The following is a 21,726-nucleotide window of genomic DNA, read 5'->3' on the forward strand; positions in this document are numbered from 1 at the left end:
GGGTGGGCGTGGCTGCAGTGGTAACAGCAGACTGGGTGGGACTAAAACGTTCAATCAGTCAATTCCAACTTTGCGAGATCTTTTTTTTTCCCTGCGAGAAGTTGATATTGATTGATTGAACCTTTTTTTTTTGTTGCACACGGCGGTGGAGGCCTAAAGCGAAAAGGTTTTATAAAACCTAGCAGAAGGCCTAGGACTTGGGCGATGGTGGGCGTGCCCACAGAGAGGGCTCTGCATGCCACTTGTGGCGCGTGTGCCATAGGTTTGCCACCACGGATTTAAAAGCTAGCCAGCGGATGTAAAGTATGATGTAAGATATAACAGTGGGAAAGACTCAGCAGGCTCTGCGTCTCTTTAAGAGCCTTTGTGTAAAGGGAAGGCTCTGCTGATGTCTTCTCTTCCTTCCCTTTCCTGCTGTAATTAAGGTTTGTTGAATTCTGCTCGTAGCACGTGTAGGCAAATTGTTCCTGGTGTACACTTGTGTACTGTTGTAGATAAAGCACCATTTGTTACAAACCACTGTTTACTGTGTTTACTCCTGGGTTAACTCGGCACGCTCTTGGCATTTTTCTTTTCTTTTTAGAGGTATCTCTTATTTCATGTTCTGTGAGCATGTTGCTTACTTCTATTCCGTAGGACGAGAGTGTTCCTGTGGGACAGGTACAAAATATATCCATGACAACCTGCCAAGGAGCGATGTGTTTACTTCTGCAACCAGGTAAGAATTTTTATTTAATGCTTAGGCAGCCGTAGAGATGAAAAAACTCTCTTTTTTTTAACACCGACTGTTGTTATTTTAATGGCTTGTTTTGCTTCTGTTTTTGCCTGTTTTGTCTTCGGCGAACAGCATGTTTGTTGTGGAATTATTTTAACCGCTGCTTAGGGACCCTTTGATGAAGGCAGAGCATAAATGTTCCTAATAATAACATTCTTCCTAACGAGAAATAAATAGATGAAGCCCCACACTGGGCTACTAACGATGCCTCTCGAGTTTATTCCTTGCCCACGTGAGGAACGTACATTTCAGAAAACCCAAAATGCAAATATAGTCCTCAACTTCACAAACGTCAATTTTAGCGACCGTTCGAAGTTGCAGCGTCACTGGAAAAAAGGGGACTCAATGACCGTTTTTTTCACACTTAGCGACCGTTGCACCCGGGGTCAAACTTCAGACACTTGGCAAACTGCTTCATATTTATGACGGTTTCAGTGCTCCAGGGGTCACGTGACCCCCTTTGGCGACCTTCCGACAGGCGAAAGGGAAGTCCGATTCACTTAAGAACCGTGTGACTAGCTTAACGACGGAAGAGATTCATTTAGCAACCGCGGCAGGCAAGGCGGTAAAAACGGAGGAAAACTCACTTAACAACTGTCTTGCTTAAAGAGTGGAAATGTTGGGCCCAGTTGTGGTCGACAAGTGAAAGGCTTATCTGTAGCAGGGTCGGAAGGGACCTCGTAGGTCATCTAGTCCAACCCAAGCCGAGGTTGCCTACCCCTGCCCTATCCCATTCTGCGTAAATGTCTCTCCAGCTTCTTGAAGACCTTTTCTTTTGAGAACCCAAAGACGATTTTTCAAGAGGCAACTGGACTTTCTTGTTTTTCTTTGAAGACATTTTGCTTCTCCTCCCAGAAGCTTCTTCAGCTCTGACTGGGATGGTGGGGAATGGAAGGATTTACACTCCTTGCAGGCAGCCGGTCATTTGCCTTCTTTTAGAGAGTCCTTGAGGCCACCTGGAGGCACTTAGCTGTGTGTCCTCAGGGTCACAATGTAAACATAAATCCTTCCATTTCCCACCATCCAGTCAGAGTTGAAGAAGCTTCTTGGATGAGAAGCGAAACATCTATAAGGAGAAACAAGAAAGTCCAGTGGCCTCCTGAAAAAGCATCTTTGGGGCAACCTTGGCCTGGAGGACAGAGAATTTTCCATAGACGCTTTTTTTGAGAACGTGAATGCCTATTTATTTATTTATTATTATTATTTTATCTATCTATTTATTTATTTATTTATTAGATAGATAGATAGATAGATAGATAGATAGATAGATAGATAGATAGATAGATAGATAGATAGATAAATAGATAGATATACTGCCCTTTCCCGAAGGACTCAGGGCGGTTTACAGGGTATTTAAAAGAAAATCAATACAAAAGTTAAAACAAAATTAAAAAAGATTAAATGAAACCCTGAGAAAAAATAAAAACCCAGTTAAAATTAAAAATTAAAAAATTCTCAGCCTGGGCCAGAGAGCTCGAAGAGCCAGGTCTTCAGGTCCCGGCGGAATGAACGGAGGTCGGGGGCAGTCCTAAGCTCCGCGGGCAGCTGGTTCCAAAGGGCAGGCACGCCCACAGAGAAGGCCCTACCCCTGGGTGTTACCCACCGGCAATCTTTAACCGGCGGCACCCTGAGAAGACCCTCCCTGTGGGAGCGCACTGGACGAAGGGAGCTTGATGCTGGCAGCAGGTGTTCCCTCAAATATCCCGGACCCTCGCCAACAAAACAACAACAAAAAAACATTTTAGGACACGAAAACATGGCTGTCTTGTTTACAAGCTTCTCAGCGATTGGTTCAGCCCCGATTTGATCGATTGGGTTGAAGTCCAGATGTGGAGAAGCATCACTGACATTCTCGCAATCAGCTTGGGAAAGAGCAACCCAGCGCGACTGTCTCGGGTTTTTTACGATAGAAGCAGAACTCAGCTTACGGCCGCGATGGACCTCCTGGCTAAGCAAGGTAGTTAAATGAATTGCACCCCCTTTTACCACCGTTTTTGCCACGCTTCTTAAGCCAATCACTGCAGTTGTTCAGCGAATCTGGCCTCCCCCAATGGCTTTGCTTATCAGAAGGTCACAGAAGGGGATCACGTGACCCCGGGACACTGCAACCATGTCATAATAATAATAAAGTTGGAAGGGACCTTGGAGGTCATCTAGTCCAACCCCCTGCTCAGGCAGGAAACCCTATACCATTTCAGACAAATGGCTGTCCAGTCTTTTCTTAAAAACTTCCAGTGCTGGAGCATTCACAGCTTCTGGAGGCAAGTTGTTCCACTGGTTAATTGTTCTCACTGTCAGGAAATTCCTCCTTAATTTCAGGTTGCTTCTCTTCTTGATTAGTTTCCATCCGTTGCTTCTTGTCCGGCCTTCAGGTGCTTTGGAGAATAGCTTGACTGCCTCTTCTTTGGGGCAGCCCCTTGGCTATTGTAACACTGCTATCATGTCCCCCATCCTCCTTCTCTTCATTAAACTAGACATACCCAATTCCCTGTTTCCCTGAATATTAAGACCCAACTGGAAAATAAGCTTTAGCCCGATTTTTCAGGACGCTCGTAATATAAGCCCCACCCCCAAAATATAAGCCCCAGTTAAGATTGTCAGCCAGACGGACACAATTAGTACCGTATTTTCCCGAATATAAGCCCTAGCCAGAAAATAAGTCCTGTTGCCTCTTTTGGAGCAAATATTAATGTAAGACCCGGTCTTGTTTTCGGGGAAACACAGTACGTGCCAGTTGACAAGATCTTCGATCACGTCACCGTGGGGATGCTGCAATGATCACGAGTACGAAAACCAATTGTTAAGTCTCTTTGTTCCATGCCGTTGTAACTTTGAAGATAACTAAACCAATTGTTGCAAGTGGAGGACTACCTGTGTTGAATATTGATCCCTGGTTTTTATGTGGGTTGAGCCAGGGGCCCGATCCAAGAAGACACACCAACGTGCTTATGTTCCGTGGGAATTAACTTTACAAATAGTCCTCAACTTAACGACCAATCACTGATCAGCCATTTGAACTTATGTCGGACCTCCTGATTCTACGTTCTGATGGTAGGGGTCCCTCCGTGGTCATGCGATCACATTTTTGGCACGTGGCCACTGACCCGCATTGAGGGCCATTTTCGCCGCCTCACCCTCATTGCCGTCATTGACACCTTTTTTCCCCCCTTTTTTTGCTGGAAACTAGCCTTTACTTTGGTTTCCAGCCAAAAATACCCACCATTGTGGACACAGGGTTCACTTTAATCGTCACGGTGTTCGCTTAACAACTGCTACAAAAAAAGGCCATAAACCTGGGCACAAGTCATACGGTGATCCAGTTAACGACCAGCCCGCCATACAACTGAAATTCTGGACTGAAATTACAATCGTACATCGAGGGCTATGTCAAGGGTAAAAGTTTGCCATCTCCGTGCCTCTTTGTTTCAACTTGCAGTTAGAGTAAAGGGAGGGGGAGGTGTTGCTTTCAAATGGTTAGCTGGAGAAACGAGACTTCTACGGCTCCAGTGAAGACTGTGAGAGCCTGAAACCTTTCCAAGGACACCCTAACAGGCGTGAAGTTGAAGCAGACGGTTCCCATAAGAGAGAGAACTTGTTTAAATGGACTATGTGACAGCCTGGGGGTTTGGCTGGGGAAATCATGCTTCAATACTCTGAAGTGATGTCTGGGAACCTCGGAGTCAGTTTTGCTTCGACATTACCATGCGGTGTATTCAATAAACAGTACGATTTTTCAGAAGCGGAACGTCCCTGGAGTTTTATTTGGATTCTCGAGCTGGAAGTTGACAGACTTCCTGTGTATCAGCTGCTTGTACCCTGTTTCCCCAAAAATTAAGACCTACCCCAAAAATAAGCCTTGGCTTGATTTTTACACCTGCGCCCAATATAAGCCCTACCCCAAAAATAAGCCCTACTCGCTCCATTGCACTTGGTTGCCCAAGGTGGGGCAAGGCGCAAGGGTAAAAATCAAGCTTGGGCAGGGATGGGGGGGGAACCTCCCCATGCACCCTGTTAGAATATGTTGTTGAAAAAATGGTTTGTTTAACAGAGTATTATTAATACACAGTGGAAGTTGTACTGGGACTTTTAGGCAAACAGTAATGCACTAACACGAGTTTTATAACTTATTTTTACTCAGACAACAAAAAGAAACACAGTAAGAAATAGTCCAAGTATCAATCCAATATCATGCACATAAAAGTCAGTCCATAAAAAACATAGTATCAAAATACAAAAGCTGCTTACCAATATCAAAACAATATACACTGTAGTAAGCAGTTGATTCTTGAGAGAATAAATATCAAGTTAGCAAACAAGAGAACAAGAGGTATCCAAACACTAACATCAAACACATATACAAGAGCAACTACGTGTAACATCTAACTCTCTTTTATGTGGAATAATTACAACCACACCCTTAGGCCGTTTAACTCCTTAAAGGTGCTTTTACTCCATTATATAATATTGTCACCCAAATCAAGTTTAATCTCTAACAATCTCCCCTTTTGGGTGGCATATTATACATATATTTTTACAATCTCAAATTACACATATCACAAACAGATTTATGCTTTATAGCACCCTGAGCCTTAGTAAACTGGTCAGCAATATTATCTTCAGTTGCACAATATTCCAGTTTAATCAAATTATCTTTAACACATTGTCTGACATTTAGATACCGTAGATCCGTATGTTTTGATCTAGTTTTCACTGCAGCATTAGTTGCTAATTTTATAGCTGCTTGATTGTCTTCATACACTTTTATTGGTTCATTACAATTTAAACCCATATCAAACAATAATTGTTTCCATACCAATAGCTCAGTACATAATAAAGATAAACAAGAAAATTCGGATTCAGTTGTTGATAAGCTTATATGCTTCTGTCTGTTAGACCTCCATCCTACTAAAGCGTTTCCCAATAATACAACCAATCCTGAAGTGGATTTCCTGGTTACAGTATCAGTTGCAAAACTAGCATCTGCAAATGCTTTTAGTTCCAATTCCTTTGTTGGCTCTAGATATAGAGAATAATGTATGGTGTGCTTCAAATATCTTAAAACTCTTTTCGCACCTTGCCAACATCTGGTTGTAGGATTCTCACAAAATCTAGCTAAATGATTAACTGTAAATGCTATGTCAGGTCTTGACCAATTACATAAATACATCAAGCTGCCTATTAATGATTGATATATCTTTTTATCAAAGACATTGCTGTTATCTGCTGAACTCTCAAAACCTTGAACCATAGGTGTTTTTACTGGTTTACAGTTTTCCATATTATAACGTTTCAGCAAACCATTAATTTTCTTAGCTTGAGACAATTTAAATCCTTTACTAGTCCTGACAATATCCAGCCCTAGATAATGACTAATAGCTCCTAGATCTTTTACTCTAAATTTTCTTTTTAACCCTGAAATTATTTTTTCAGTTTCTGTTTCATCTTTTGCTATAATAGCAATATCATCAGTGAATAATAATAACAATGATAATTCACTATTTTGCTGTTTTATAAATAAACAAGGATCTGCAATACTAGCTTTAAATCCCAAACTATTTAACTCTTTTACTAAACATCTATTCCACTCATAACCTGACTGTTTTAAACCATACAAACTCTTATTCAGTTTCCAACAGTACCCTACCTTACTTTCTATTCCTGATGGAACTTTCATATATATATCATGGTTTAATGTTGCATGCAAATAAGCAGTTTCAATATCTACATGTTTTATACTATAATTCTTATTTGCTGCCCAAACTAAAGCAGCCCTAAGAGTGGAAGCTCTTAACGTTGGGGAAAATACTTCATCATAGTCACTATTATTCTGTGCAAATCCTTGAGCAACTAATCTTGCTTTATGTATTACCTCTCCTGTAACACTTTCTTTCAGTTTAAAAACCCATTTACATCCAATTAACTTTTCTGTTTTAGGTATTTTAACCTCTTGATAAACATTAAGATCTTGCAAAGACTTTATTTCTTTATCCATAGCTACTTTCCAATTCTTTCTTTCATTCTCAGGATACATTTTTATTTCTTCAACATTAGAAGGTTCAATGTCTATTTGACAAATTAAACCTGCCTCGAAACGATCAGGCTGTCGTCTTTCCCTGTTAGACCTTCTGAGAATTATTGGACTTATAGGTACATTTACATTATTATCTTCTTCCTCTCCTGTCTCCACTATCAGTGGTTCTTGTTTGATCTCTCTAGCAGGTTCCTCCTCTTCTTTATCACTTTCATTTGAGGAGTTAGTTAAATCTTGTTGAGGAATATATACAATATCTTCTACCCTTTCCCAGCCTGACTGTTCTTGAAAAACAGCGCTAGAACTACAATAAATGTTTTTAGTACCTTTCTCCCAGAACCGATAAGACTTATGGTTTAACTCATAGCCAACAAAAAATAATTGTTTAGCTCTATGTTCTCCTTTATTTCTTATTGAACTTGGAATATGTACCCAAGCAGGTGTCCCAAATGTGTGAATATAACTAAGATTTGGTTTTCTCTTATACCATAAGGTATAAGGAATTTTACCTGTAGCTGAACTAACCACATTGTTTAAAATATGATTAGCACATTTTGCTGCTTCTCCCCATAAGCTATCAGGTAAACCAGAATCTTCATTCATAGATCTAATCATAGCTTGCAATGTTTGGCCCCTCCGTTCAACAAATGCATTATGCTGAGGTCTATAAGGAGCTGTACGTCTATGCTCTATTCCCTCTGAAACTAACAGCTCATTGAACTGTTTATTAACAAACTCAGTTCCATTGTCTGTTATTATGGTTTTTACATTTAACTGAGTTTTCCTTTGTACAAACTTGAGCCAATTAGATATTGTTTGTATAGTTTCAGTTTTTGACGTAAGGAGATAACAGAACCCATATCTGCTATAATGGTCTAGAATATTTAATATGTAGCAAGCACCCCCTAAACTGGGTTTCATAGGACCTATCAAATCCATAAATACCAGTTCTAATGGAGTTGTGGTTTTAAATCCATCTAACCTATTAGCTGGTGCTGCCCTGCTCTTTTCTCTACCACATACGTTACACTGCAGATATTTCTTACAAGCCTTTAACTTAAACCCATTAGACAAAGCTACAGTTCTTTTTAGTGTATTAAAATTCACATGACCCAATCTTCTATGTAATAAATGAATACATTCATCATGTGGTTTTTGATTTGTACAAGTAGTAGCCATTATAATAGGATCATTGCTAATTACAAACAAACCGTCTTTCATATTAGCTATTAAGTTCACTTCATTCTTTTGAATAAGACATTCCTCCCCTTGGAAAGTAACTTTAAAACCTGCTTCCAATAATGCCTTAACTGATAATAGATTATAATCACATCTGGGAACATATAGCATTTCCAAATTTTGTTTTAAAAATGAACAGTAAACCTTACCCTCTCCAGAGACCTTGACTCTCCAGCCATTAGCCATAGAAATATATTTTTTACTAGACCTTATATTCTCAAAATCCCTTTTTATTTTTGAAATACAGTGTGTAGCTCCACTATCTACCACCCACCAATTGTGGTTATTAGTAGTTCTATTAGCTACAGCTACATTAATCAGCTTTTTATTCTTTCTATGGCTTTCCTTTCTCTGACAATTACTATTCTGACAAAACTTAGCAATATGTCCCTTTAACCCACAATTAAAGCATTTCCTTAAAATATAAGCAGATTCAGTCTTCTTTATTTCTTGTTGCAATGGCTCTCTCAACTGTTTTCACTCCATACGACATCTTGATTCTTCCAACAACCTTCCAGTTATTGAAGAAACAGTTAGGTCTTCTTTGGACAAAACCTCCAAGGACGATACAAAGGCATCGTAGCTCTCATCCAATGATGATAAAATGATGTAAACCTGGTGAAGCTCTGAGAAAATAAGTTCTTTTTCTTGCAGTTCCAACAAAGTTGCTTTTATAAAGTTAAGGTGAGCTAACATATCGCCATTCTTTTCCAGTCTAGCTCTAAATAGCTTTCTGGTAAGATTTATATGAGCACCAACACTGTCCCGAACAAAAATCTTTTTCAACTTAGCCCAACATTTAGCAGCAGACTCTTCTCCACGCACATGGACTAGCTGTTGGTCTCCTAATGTTAGCCCAATGATAGATAAAGCCTTATCATTGTCTTTATTGAAGTCTACAATCTTCTTGTTATCTTCTTCATTAGTTGGATCCCAGGCAGTTACATCAGGAGGATTATGGACTATTTTCCAAAGACCTTGATTTTGTAATAGCAAACTACATTGTGTAGACCAGGATACGTAGTTTGACCCATTAAGCCGGGTAATGCAGAATGGATTGAATAGTCCTTGTGCCATTGTCTGAATTTGAAAACTCAGTTAGGAAATATAAATACAATACTGTGCCTGTCCTCAGCACCACACTGGATCTGGGCCCATAACCATTGTTAGAATATGTTGTTGAAAAAATGGTTTGTTTAACAGAGTATTATTAATACACAGTGGAAGTTGTACTGGGACTTTTAGGCAAACAGTAATGCACTAACACGAGTTTTATAACTTATTTTTACTCAGACAACAAAAAGAAACACAGTAAGAAATAGTCCAAGTATCAATCCAATATCATGCACATAAAAGTCAGTCCATAAAAAACATAGTATCAAAATACAAAAGCTGCTTACCAATATCAAAACAATATACACTGTAGTAAGCAGTTGATTCTTGAGAGAATAAATATCAAGTTAGCAAACAAGAGAACAAGAGGTATCCAAACACTAACATCAAACACATATACAAGAGCAACTACGTGTAACATCTAACTCTCTTTTATGTGGAATAATTACAACCACACCCTTAGGCCGTTTAACTCCTTAAAGGTGCTTTTACTCCATTATATAATATTGTCACCCAAATCAAGTTTAATCTCTAACACACCCCATACCCAGTTACCTTAGAACAGGGCTTTTCAACCTTTTCACCCATTGTACCACTTTTAGGATATGGCAACATCCGAGTACCACCAGTCGCCTAGCAAGGTGTCAAAAACTTGATGACCCAAAAAAAAGAAAAGGAAAAAAGTGATGAAGTACATGTAGTCCTCGACTTACAACAGTTCGCTTAGTGACTGTTCGAAGTTACAGTGGCACTGAAAAAAGTGCCCCCCGAGCCACAGCTGGCGGTGCTCTTCCTCCTGTCCGAGGTTTTCATTGTTGTGAGCATTTCTGTTGAGGATTGGCAGCGGGGGTTGGGTGGGGGGGGTGTTTGGTTTTTATTCCCCTCCTCCCGTCTGCTGGGTGCTTGCAGCAGGTTTTGGTCACTTCACAGGACCCTGGGACAACGTGACCCTCATAAATAATGAATCAGTTGCCAAGCATCTGAATGTAAATCACAAGACCCTGGAGATGCTGCAACGTTCCAGCTGATCGGCGCTTCTTCTGGGCTCAGAAGCGCCAGGATTAGTGCTGAGCTCCAGCTGGATCCTGGTGCTGATCCTGATGCTTTCGCTGAGCCCTGACAGCTCCAGCCATCTCTCGCTCAGGCTTGTGCGGTGCTGCCACCGGTTCAGCTCATTCCCCTCCCCCACTACCACTTTCCTAGGATGGTCGCGTACCACCTGCCAGGTGCCAATGTACCACAGGTGGTACCCGTAACAGTGGTTGAAAAGCCCTGCCTTAGGACACTTCCAGCCACGCCTTGACACCTGCCTCGCCTCGCTGGCCCACTTCTGTGGCCACTTCACCACAGCTTGTGCGCATCGCCCCTGGCCTCCGGAAGGCCTCCAATGGTGAAACAGAAGCCGATCCATCCAGAGTTTTGTTTCTCAGCCGTAGAGGCCTTTCTGGAAGGCCTCTGACGGCGAAATGGAAGCTGGGGCATCGTGGATGAGCAGTGGCCAGCGGCTGCAGAAGAAGTGGGCCGGCGAGGCAGGTGTCCGGGCATGGGAGGCGTGGCTGCAGCGGTCCTAAGGTAAACGGGTAAGACATCCCCCGAATATAAGACCTGGTGCCTCTTTTGGAGGCAAAAATAATGTAAGACCCAGGTCTTATTTTTGGGGAAACACGGTATTTATTATGTTTACTCCCCTGCGGCCCTGGGGCAGCGCTAGACGGAAGTCTCGGTGAGCCTCCAAGAGAATTCGGAGAAAAAGACACGTGAGGACTGTTTTGCTGCTTCGGAACTGAACTGGTTTCGCTGGATTTGGGGCAGGGGGGAAACAGGAAGCAGAGCTGTGATAGGCCACTGATTGGGGAAAAGGTGGATCCAGCCTTGGGGGGGGGGGGTGGTCCGGTTTTAGCATAGTTTTGCACCAATGAATGTAGCTGTTCTCCCGAGTTTTGAAATTTGTTTTATTGATTGATTTGTTTGCCCGCCTTTATTATTTTAGTTAACTTAAGCTGGCTAATTACCTAATCCTCTTTCCTCCTCCTAGTATTTTCCCCACAACAACAATCCTGTGAGCTGGGATGGGCTGAGAGAAAGGGGGAGAGAGAGACTCTGGCCCAACCAGCCAACTTTCGTTGAATAATGTGGGACTAGAACTCACCATCTCCTGGTGACTAGCCCATAGTTACTGACCAGGCTTTCATGACTAAGGCGGCACTAGAACTTGCCGTCTCCTGGAGGTTGGCCCAACATCACCCAGTCAGCTTTCATGTCTTAAGACAGGACTAGAATTCACAGTCGCCTGCCAATTGGCCTGAGGTCACCCATCTGGCTTTCATATATGAGACCGTCTCTTGGTGATTGGCCCAAAGTCACTCAACCAGCTTTCATGCCTAAGGTGGGACTAGAACTCACAGTCTCCTGTTGATTGGACTGCAATCTCTGTGTCAGCTTTCATGCATAAAGGCGGGACTAGAACTCACAGTCTCCTGGTGATTGGACTACAGTCTGTCAACTTTCATGCATAAAGGCGGGACTAAAACTCACAGTCTCCTGGTGATTGGACCAGTCTCTGTGTCAGCTTTCATACATAAAGGCTGGACTAGAACTCTCAGTCTCTTGGTAATTGAACCACAGTCTCTGTATCAGCTTTCATGCATAAAGGCGCGACTAGAACTCTCAGTCTCCTGGTGATTGGACCAGTCTCTGTGTCACCTTTCATGCATAAAGGTGGGACTAGAACTCACAGTCTCCTGGTGATTGGTCAAAAGTCACTCAGCCAACTTTTGTGCATAAAGGCAGGAGTAGAACTCACAGTCTCCTGGTGATTGGCCCAAAGTCACTCAACCAGCTTTCATGCCTAAGGCGGGACTAGAACTCACCATCTCCTAGTTTGCTGCCTGGTGGCTTAAATCAAACCCATCCTAAAGTTTCAAATTAAACCAGTTCTAAATTTATTTTTTGAAAAATCCCAATCTTGCAATTCCAGTTGTGCTTTTAACGGGGATCTCAAGTTATTTGTTTCGAGGCTTTTCATCACTTGGTTGAACATGTTGATGTCTTGCACCTGAAAATACCCATCAGTTAGTTAGTGGCTTGCTCTAGAATTTCCAAGCTAGGACATGCCAGATTGCCTCATAGCAAAATGGGTTAAAGGTAGGGGGTCCTTATCCTCACAAGTGTTTAGAGAGATGATTGAGTTTTGTTGGGAAGAAGAGGCTCCAAAAAAACAGGATTATGGAGTTCAGCATTTCTGGACAGACGAGAAACCAACATCGATGTCTTCTCATCCGCTTTGTTTTGTTTTGATCAGGTACCTGGGAGATGTTGAAGATGATTCGTCGAAGACGTCAGCTTTGAAAACTCCCAGAAGTTCTAATTCCCCAATTAAGACCAGCACCCCACTGAGCCCTGGTCAGTCAAGGGTCTGTGAAAGGAGCAAAGTGTAACTGATAATCTTTGGGTGGGAGCACTGGAACTCAGCGTCAAGTCTGTCCTGGTTCCAGGCTCTGCAGAAAAATGTGTGGTATAAGAAAAGCATGTTGTGTCAGAACAGAGGTCTCCAAACTTGGGCTACTTTAAGAGGTGTGGACTTCAAATCCCAGAATTCTCCAGCCGGCATGGCTGGATGAGGAATCCTGGGAGTTGAGGTCCAGACCTCTTAAAAAGTTGCCAAGTTTGGAGACACCTGTGATAGAACACTGTGCCTTAACCTCAGCAGCTGGAAGATGAGTGGACTTCAGTTCCCAGGATTCCCCAGCTCGCCATTCTTTAAGATGGGTAGACGTCAGCTCCCAGAATTCCCAACTAGCATGCTTTAAGATGTTAAGAGTTCAACTCCCAGGATTCCCCAGCTAACCATTCTTTTAAGATGGGTAGACTTCAGCTCCCAAGATTCCCAACTAGCATACTTTAAGTTTAAGGTGTTGGACTTTAACTCCCAGAATTCACCAGCCAGCAAGCTTTTAAGATGGCTGGATTACAGCATGCTGGCTAGGGAATTCTGGGGATGGAGGTCCGCACAATTTTACGTGGCTTAGAGAGACTGCAGTAGAGGTTTTGAACTTCTCGAGCCACAGGAATTGGACAGAGTCCTTGGGTAGACCAGCTTTGTCACTTGTGTATCCTGGACCAGGGTTGGGAATTGGGGGGGTGCCCTCCTGCAGTGGTTCAGCTGCATGAATGCATATCCTGTTGGGATTGGGTAGGTGGGCAAAACGAAAATTTTCTGCAGGGTCCCCTCTCCTGGGACGTATCCTGTAGGAGATGGAGATCACCACCACCGTAAGATAATTTAGACGGCTCCTGCAAAGCTGCTTCTTAAAGGGGATTAAGATGAGCGCAATGGAGGGGGGTGGGTGGGATGTACGCAGGTAAATGTCTTACGCAGATTCTCACCTGTCCAGGTCATATTTGTCCCAAAGGTGCTTTTTTCAGGAGGCCAACTGGACTTCCTTGTTTTTCTTTGAAGACGTTTCGCTTCTCACCCAAGAAGCTTCTTCCGCTCTGACTGGACGGTGGGGGAGGAATGGGAGGATTTATACTCCTTGCAGACAGCCAGGTCATTTGCATTCTTTTAGAGAGTCCTTGAGGCTACTTAGAGATTTACCTGTGTCCATCGTTCCCCTAGGGACGCGGTGGCTCAGTGGGTTAGGACGCTGAGCTTGTCGATCAGAAGATCGGCAGTTTGGCGGGTCGAATCCCGAGTGCCACGTAACAGAGTGAGCGCCTGTTACTCGTCCCAGCTTCTGCCAACCTAGCAGTTCGAAAGCACGTAAAAATGCAAGTAGAAAAATAGGGACCACTACGGTGGGAAGGCAACAGCGTTCCGTGCGCCTTTGGCATCTAGTCACGCCGGCCACGTGACCACGGAGACGTCCTCGGACAAGCGCTGGCTCTTCGGCTTTGAAACGGAGATGAGCACCAGGCCTTAGAGTTGGAAATGACTAGCACGCATGTGCAGGGGAACCTTTACCTTTACCTTTTTATCGTTCCCCTGAGTGGTGCCAATGGGTGCGGAGCCTTCTTGGAACCGCTGAAAGGACCTTGTTGTAGACCGGAGATAGATGATGTCGTGTCCCTCCCCCCTCTGTTGAGGGAAGGGCTGTTCAGTTTTGACCTAGATGGCCTCTTTTCAGATCTGTGCATGGGCGAAACAAACCAACCGCTTCACAAATGCAGGGCACAATATAGGAGGACAAACCCATCAGGACAAGAGTTAGCAGTCCCTCTGCATTTAAAAGACGAAGGCCGCTCTTTCGAGGACGGCAAAGTCCACATTTTGGACAGGGAGGACCGCTGGTTTGAAAGAGGGGTCAGAGAGGCCATCTAGTCAAAACTGAACAGGTCTCCCTCAACAGAGGGGGAGGGACAGGACACCACCTATCTCGAGTCTACCACACGGTCCTTTCCGCAGGTCCAAGAAGGCTCCACCCCCATTTGCACCACTCAAGTGACCCTGAGGTCACAGATAAAGCCTCCAAGCGGCCTCAACGACTCTTCAAAAGAAGGCAAATGACCAGCTGTCTGCAAGGAGTAATGAGTCCTTCCATTCCCCACCATCCAGTCAGAGCTGAAGAAGCTTCTGGGAGGAGAAGCGAAACCCCTTCAAACGAGGAAGTCCACTTGCCTCGTAAAAAAAACACCTTTCGGTTTGTATACAGGTAGTCTTCAGGTTCCTATCATGCCTTCCGTGTCGTGGGAAAGACCGACTTAAGACACGTCCTCAACGTTTGTGGCTGCCACGGTGTGCCTGAGCTTTTAGGGTTATAATTCATGCGCTTGGCAACCCGTTTGCAATTACAGGTCGTCCTTGACTTGCAGCCATTCATTTAGTGACGGTTCAAAGCGGCCCCGGAACTGGAGAAAAAGTAGCCAATATTCCCAGTTTTTATACTTAACAATCATTGCAGCATCTCTTAAGGCCGCGTGATCAAATTCGGGCCCTTGGCCGCTGGCGCGTATCCCATTTGTACCGTCCCGGGATCGCCATTTGCAACTTGCCCAGACAGCTTCCGATAAGCAAGGTCAACCGCTGCATGGTTTACTTAGCCACTGTGGCAGGAAGTCATAAAACGGAGCGCCACTCGCTTAAGGACTGTCTCGCTTAGCAGCGGGAATGTTGGATTCCACGGTGATCGTCGGGCGAGGAGGGACCTGTGTTGCAAACGGCTGGACTTTTGAGCGGCAGAGAAGAACAGAGCTGAAAGCCACGTCTCTTCTGAACACCTGGCAGCAATTTTGTCTCCCCCCCGCCGCCCCCTCGCCGCGAACCGAAAGGAGCTAGTTCGAACTTGTTTTAATAAATTGTGGGCGTGCGTGTGAGCGTGCGTGCGTGGGAGAAAGTAAAGGGCACATTAAAAATTGTTCCATTCTCTCTTCCTCTTTCTCCCCCCCCCCGCCCCCAGTGGATCCACCACCGAAATTTTCCTCCACCGTCACAAAATGCAAGGATTATTGCGTGATGACCATAGATACGTCTTGCTGGGCTACACAGGACGTCTCCTTGTTAGGAGTCAGTACGTTTCCTGCCCCCGGTGCGAAAGCGGTGAGGACAGAAGAGGCGCCAGCCGCCCCACATCCATCAGCAGGGCTTTTACGACCTGTAAGTGGATTCAGGAAAACACACTGGCGATTTTGGGGTATGTGTGTGTCTTCGGTTTTTTCACTCCCGGCCACTGCCTGGATGGATTCTTGCAGCTTTTTTGGGTAAGGTTTTTCAGAAGTGGTTTGCCATTGTCTGCTTCCTAGGACAGAGAGAAAGGGACTGGCTCAAAGTCTCCCAGCCGGCTTTCATGCCTAAGGCGGGACTAGAACTCACCGTCTCCTGGTGATTGGCCCAAAGTCTCCCAGATGGCTTTTGTGCCTAAGGCGGGACTAGAACTCACCGTCTCCTGGTGGTTGGTCCAAAGTCTCACAGATGGCTTTCGTGCCTAAGGCGGGACTAGAAATCACCGTCTCCTGGTGGTTGGCCCAAAGTCTCCCAGATGGCTTTCGTGCCTAAGGTGGGACTAGAAATCAGCGTCTCCTGGTGATTGGCCCAAAGTCTCCCAGATGGCTTTCGTGCCTAAGGCGAAACTAGAACTCACCGTCTACTGCTGATTGGCCGAAAGTCTCCCAGATGGCTTTCGTGCCTGAGGCGGGACTAGAACTCACCGTCTCCTGGTGATTGGCCAAAGGCTCCCAGATGGCTTTTGTGCCTAAGGCAGGACTAGAAATCACCGTCTCCTGGTGATTGGCCCAGAGTCTCACAGATGGCTTTTGTGCCTAAGACAGGACTAGAACTCACCACCTCCTGATGATTGGCCCAAAGTTACCTAGTCAGCTGTCATGCCTAAGATAGAACTAGAATTCCCCAAGTGATTGACCCCAAGTCAGCTGTGTGACTTTGGGCCGATTACCCGGTGACAGTGAGTTCTAGCACTACCTTAGGAATGAAAGACGGTCGGGTGATTTGGGGCCAGTCATTCTCTCTCAGCCTCAGCCCAGTTTGGACCTTAAAACTATGGAAGACAAACCACAGCACGAGCCGGCTTTCATGGCTAAGGCGAGACTGGAACTCACCCTCTCCTGGTGATTGGCCCAAAGTCACCTCGTCACCCTTTCAGGCCTAAGACAAAACTAGAATTCCCTGACTCCACGTGGTTGACCCCAAGTCAGCTGTGTGACTTTGGGCCGATTACCAGGTGACAGTGAGTTCTAGCACTGCCTTAGGAATGAAAGTCTGTTGGGTGATTTTTGGGCCAGGCCTCCTCTCTCAGCCCTTGGAAGCAGGCAATGGCAAACCATTGGGCACCATGGAGAGAGGTTTTTCCGTGGACTTGAGAGTGTATGGTTTTGTGTCCTGCCTGCATCCCATGGATGGACCTTTGCTTGTTTGTGCGGACCGGTTGCTGGCGTGTCCAGCCCAGTACCGGTCCACGGACGGGGAATTGGGGACCCCTGCCTTACAGTATACAACACAAAGCACAGCACACTCAAAAAGGGATTCACCTTCCTGTTCTGCAAAGCATTCCGCTTAAGGGACCTCAGCGTTTGGGTGGCACAACCAGGCCTCACCTTTCTTTACGGGAAGTCCTCAATTTACGACCACAATCGATCTCCAGAGTTCCATTGCTAAGCGAGACAGTTGTGAGGTTTCCCCCCATTTCGCCGACTTTCTCGCCACAGTGGCTAAGCAAATCACTTAACACAGTTGCTATGGGGGATCCGGCTTCCCCATTGGCTTTGCGTGTCCGAAGGTCGCCAAAGGGGATCACACCTCTCTCTCTCTCTCTCTCTCTCTCTCCCCCTCCCTCCCTACCTCTCTCTCTCTCTCTCTCTCTCTCTCTCTCTCTCTCTCTCCCCCTCCCTCCCTACCTCTCTCTCTCTCTCTCTCTCTCTCTCTCTCTCTCTCTCACACACACACACACACACACACACACACACACACCCCTGGGGTACACTGCAACCGTCATAAGTACATGCCATTTGCCAAGCGTCCGAATTTTGATCACATGACCATGGGGATGCTGCAACGGTCGTAAGTGTGAAAAACGGTCATTTTTCCAGTCCCGTAGTAACTTTGAACGGTCATGAAATGGTTGTAAGTTAAGGATTACCTGTATTCGGTGGATTTAGCAAACTTGGCTCCCCTCCCCTTAATTTTCCTCCTGTCCCTGCTGCTCTTCTTCTTCTTCGGGGTTATCTAGCCTGCCATTCAGTTTCTCAGCAACTCACACCCTGGGATGTCACACCGCCTAGTAAAGCGGTATTTCTACTCTCCTTCTCCCCTTTCCTATTACCTATTTCCTTAGCTTCCCGTGACTGTAACTTTGTTGTGTGTATCTTATGATTTATGTTGATTGCTTTTATTATTGCCCTCCTGTACGTTGATTGCTTATTTAGTATCCTATGACTATCACTGAATGTTATATCGTGATTTATGATGGTTGTATTTTATGATTATGATGGTGATGTATCGCTTGTTGCTTTACATATGCTGAGAGCTTCTGCACCGGAGACAAATTCCTTGTGTGTCCAAACACACTTGGCCAATAAAGAATTCTATTCTATATTCTGTTCTGTTCTATTCTATTCCATTCCATTATTCCATTATTCTATTCTATTCTATTCTATTCTATTCTATTCTATTCTATTCTATTCTATTCTATTCTATTCTATTCTATTCTATTCTATTCTATTCTATTCTATTCCTATTCCTATTCCTATTCCTATTCCTATTCCTATTCCTATTCTATTCTATTCTATTCTATTCTATTCTATTCTATTCTATTCTATTCTATTCTATTCTATTCTATTCTAATTTAATTCCTATTCCTATTCCTATTCCTGTTGTTAGTTGCGAAGTCGTGTCCGACCCATCACGACCCTATGGACAATGTTCCTCCAGGCCTTCCTGTCCTCTACCATCTTCTGGAGTCCATTTAAGTTCACACCTACTGCTTCAGTGACTCCATCCAGCCACCTCATTCTCTGTCGTCCCCTTCTTCTCTTGCCCTCAACCTTTCCCAGCATTAGGCTCTTCTCCAGTGAGTCCTTCCTTCTCATTAGGTGGCCAAAGTATTTGAGTTTCAGCTTCAGGATCTGGCCTTCTAAAGAGCAGTCAGGGTTGATCTCCTCTAGGACTGACCGGTTTGATCGCCTTGCAGTCCAAGGGACTCGCAGGAGTCTTCTCCAGCACCAGAGTTCAAAGGGTTCAATTCTTTGGCGCTCAGCCTTTCTTATGGTCCAGCTTTCACTGCCATACATTGCAACTGGGAAGACCATAGCCTTGACTATACGCACTTTTGTTGACAGGGTGATGTCTCTGCTTTTTAGTGTGCTGTCTAGATTTGCCATGGCTTTCCTCCCAAGGAGCAAGCGTCTTTTAATTTCTTGGCTACAGTCCCCATCTGCAGTGATCTTGGAGCCCAGGAAAATAAAATCTGTCACTACCTCCATTTCTTCCCCATCTATTTGCCAGGAATTGAGAGGGCCAGATGCCATGATCTTGGTTTTCTTAATGTTTAGTTTCAACCCAAGTTTTGTACTCTCCTTCTTCACTCGCAACAAGAGGCTCTTTAGTTCCTCTTCACTTTCTGCCATTAGATTGGTATCATCTGCATATCTTAGGTTGTTGATGTTTCTTCCGGCAATCTTAATTCCAACTTTTGATTCATCTAGCCCTGCCTTTCTCATGCATATAAGTTAAATAGGCAAGGCGACAGTATACAGCCTTGCCGGACTCCTTTCCCAATTTGGAACCAATCAGTGGTTCCGTGTCCAGTTCTCACTGTTGCTTCTTGGCCCACATATAGGTTCCTCAAGAGACAAATAAGATGGTCTGGTATGCCCATCTCTTTAAGGACTTGCCACAGTTTTTTATGATCCACACAATCAAAGGCTTTAGCATAGTCAATGAAGCAGAAGTAGATGTTTTTCTGGAACTCTCCAGCTTTCTCCATGATCCAGCGTATGTTAGCAATTTGATCTCTGGTTCCTCTGCCTCTTCGAAATCCTGCCTGTACTTCTGGTAGTTCTCGATCCACATACTGCTGGAGTCTAGCTTGTAGAATTTTAAGCATAACTTTACTAGCATGAGAAATGAGTGCAATGGTGCGATAGTTTGAACATTCTTTGGCACTGCCTTTCTTTGGAATTGGAATGTAAACTGATCTTTTCCAATCCTGTGGCCACTGTTGAGTTTTCCAAATTTGCTGGCAAATTGAGTGTAGCACTATTCTTATTCTAATATTATTCTATTTCATTCCATTCCATTATTTCATTATTCTGTTCTGTTCTACTGTGCTTCTTCTCTAATTCTATTCTTTTCTGTTCTTTTCTACTCTACTCCATTCCTTTCATTCATTATTCTATTCATTTCTATTTCTATTCCATTCCATTCCATTATTTCATTATCCTACAGAACCCTATCCTATCTTCTATATCCTATCATATTCTACTCTAATTCTATTCATATTCTATTCTATTCTATTCCTTTTCTATTCTGTTCTGTTCTTTTCTACTCTACTCCATTCATTTCATTCCATTCCATTTCATTCATTATTCTATTCTATTCCATTCTATTCCATTCCATTCCATTATTTCATTATTCTGTTCTACTCTACTCTACTCTACTCTACTCTAATTCTATTCTATTATACAAGTATTATTTTCTGTTCTTTTCTGTTCAGTTCTTTTTTTTAATCCCATTTATATCCCGCCCTTCTCCGAAGACTCAGGGCGGCTTACAATTTAAGCACAAATCAATGTGCTTAGCAGTAGCCTTCATTCTATGTATATGCCTGCTTATTAGGGCTTTCGGCCCCATCTGAAGTGGCATTATTACAAAGTCATCTTATTGCCCCCAACAATCTGGGTCCTCATTTTACCTACCTCGGAAGGATGGAAGGCTGAGTCAACCCTGAGCCTGGTGGGACTCGAACCTGCACTAATTGCAGGCAGCTGGTGTTACTTAAGGAGGCATTAGCCCACTGCTCCACCAACAGTTCTGTTCTGTTCTGTTCTACACTACTCCATTCATTTCATTTCATTCATCATTCTATTCTATTCTATTCTATTCTATTCTATTCTATTCTATTCTATTCTATTCTATTCTATTCTATTCTATTCTATTCTATTCTATTCTATTCTATTCTATTCTATTCTATTCTATTCTATTCTATTCTATTCTATTCTGAATTCCATTCCATTCCATTTCATTATCCTACCCTACCCTATCCTGTCCCCCTTTATCCTATCCTATTCTTTTCCATCTCTGCTGCACTCTGCAGAGGGAGAATGAGTTAAGAGTATCTGTAGACCACGGAAGGAGATCGTCAGCCGTTGCCCCTGGTCAACCCCGTCCTCTTCGGATTGACAACTCAGCCAGGAAATGCTTAATCAGCTCATTAGGAGCTGCAGTTTCACCTGGCTTGCGATGGCCTCCTCTGAGCCCCCAGCCCGGGAAAAACAGCTCTGCTAGCAAGGAAGGATAAATTATTGAAAGAATTTAGGTTCTCAAGAGACGGTTCCTTCCGCCCTAGAAAGGAGTGGGCATGTTTGCCTGAGATCCAGACAGATTCCTGGGAGAAACTGTAGAATAACATAGAATAAGTTGGAAGGGACCTCAAGAGGTCTTCTAGCTCAACCCCCCAGCTCAAGCAGGAGAGCCTATCCCATTCCAGACAAATGGCTATCCAGTTTCTTCTCAAAAGTGTTTTTGAGTTTGTTAGAGGCAATACCCTGTATTCAGCTCTGGGAATTCGGGGGGGGAGGGGGAGGGAGGGAAAGTTTGGGGGGGAGGAGGAGGGAAGCAGTTTATGCTTAAAGTGTATTGTAAAACTTTTCAATTAAAAAAAAAGCGTTTTTCCCCTCTTGGTAGTAACAGTCAGTACAGAACATCACCTCTGCCAGAGATTCGTTGGTTGGGAAAGAAGGAAGGGTTGGGTGTGTGTGTGTGTGTGTATAAAGATTGTGTTACAAAGTCTTGTCGATAGACTGCTGGGAAACACAAGTTATAGAATAACAGAAGAACAGAGTTAGAAGGGACCTTGGAGGTCATCTAGTCCAACCCCCTGCTCAGACAGGAAGCCCTATA

At 44.0% G+C, this 21,726-nt stretch overlaps 1 protein-coding gene across 1 annotated transcript in view; it reads left to right on the top strand.

Annotated features, from left to right (window-relative positions):
* The window catches only part of TEX14 (testis expressed 14, intercellular bridge forming factor), a gene marked incomplete at its 5' end in the record, with an annotated part of 102,937 nt that overhangs the window by 61,586 nt on the left and 19,625 nt on the right, over positions 1 to 21,726 (top strand). The window contains 3 exons of the mRNA XM_081346669.1: positions 637 to 718; positions 12,460 to 12,560; positions 15,554 to 15,693. Of these exons, the coding sequence (XP_081202795.1) occupies positions 637 to 718; positions 12,460 to 12,560; positions 15,554 to 15,693 (323 nt within the window). The remainder of the gene's footprint in view (positions 1 to 636; positions 719 to 12,459; positions 12,561 to 15,553; positions 15,694 to 21,726) is intronic.

This window comes from Vipera berus (genome assembly GCF_964194415.1).
Source record: "Vipera berus genome assembly, chromosome: 1".
In the NCBI taxonomy this organism is placed as follows: domain Eukaryota; kingdom Metazoa; phylum Chordata; class Lepidosauria; order Squamata; family Viperidae; genus Vipera; species Vipera berus.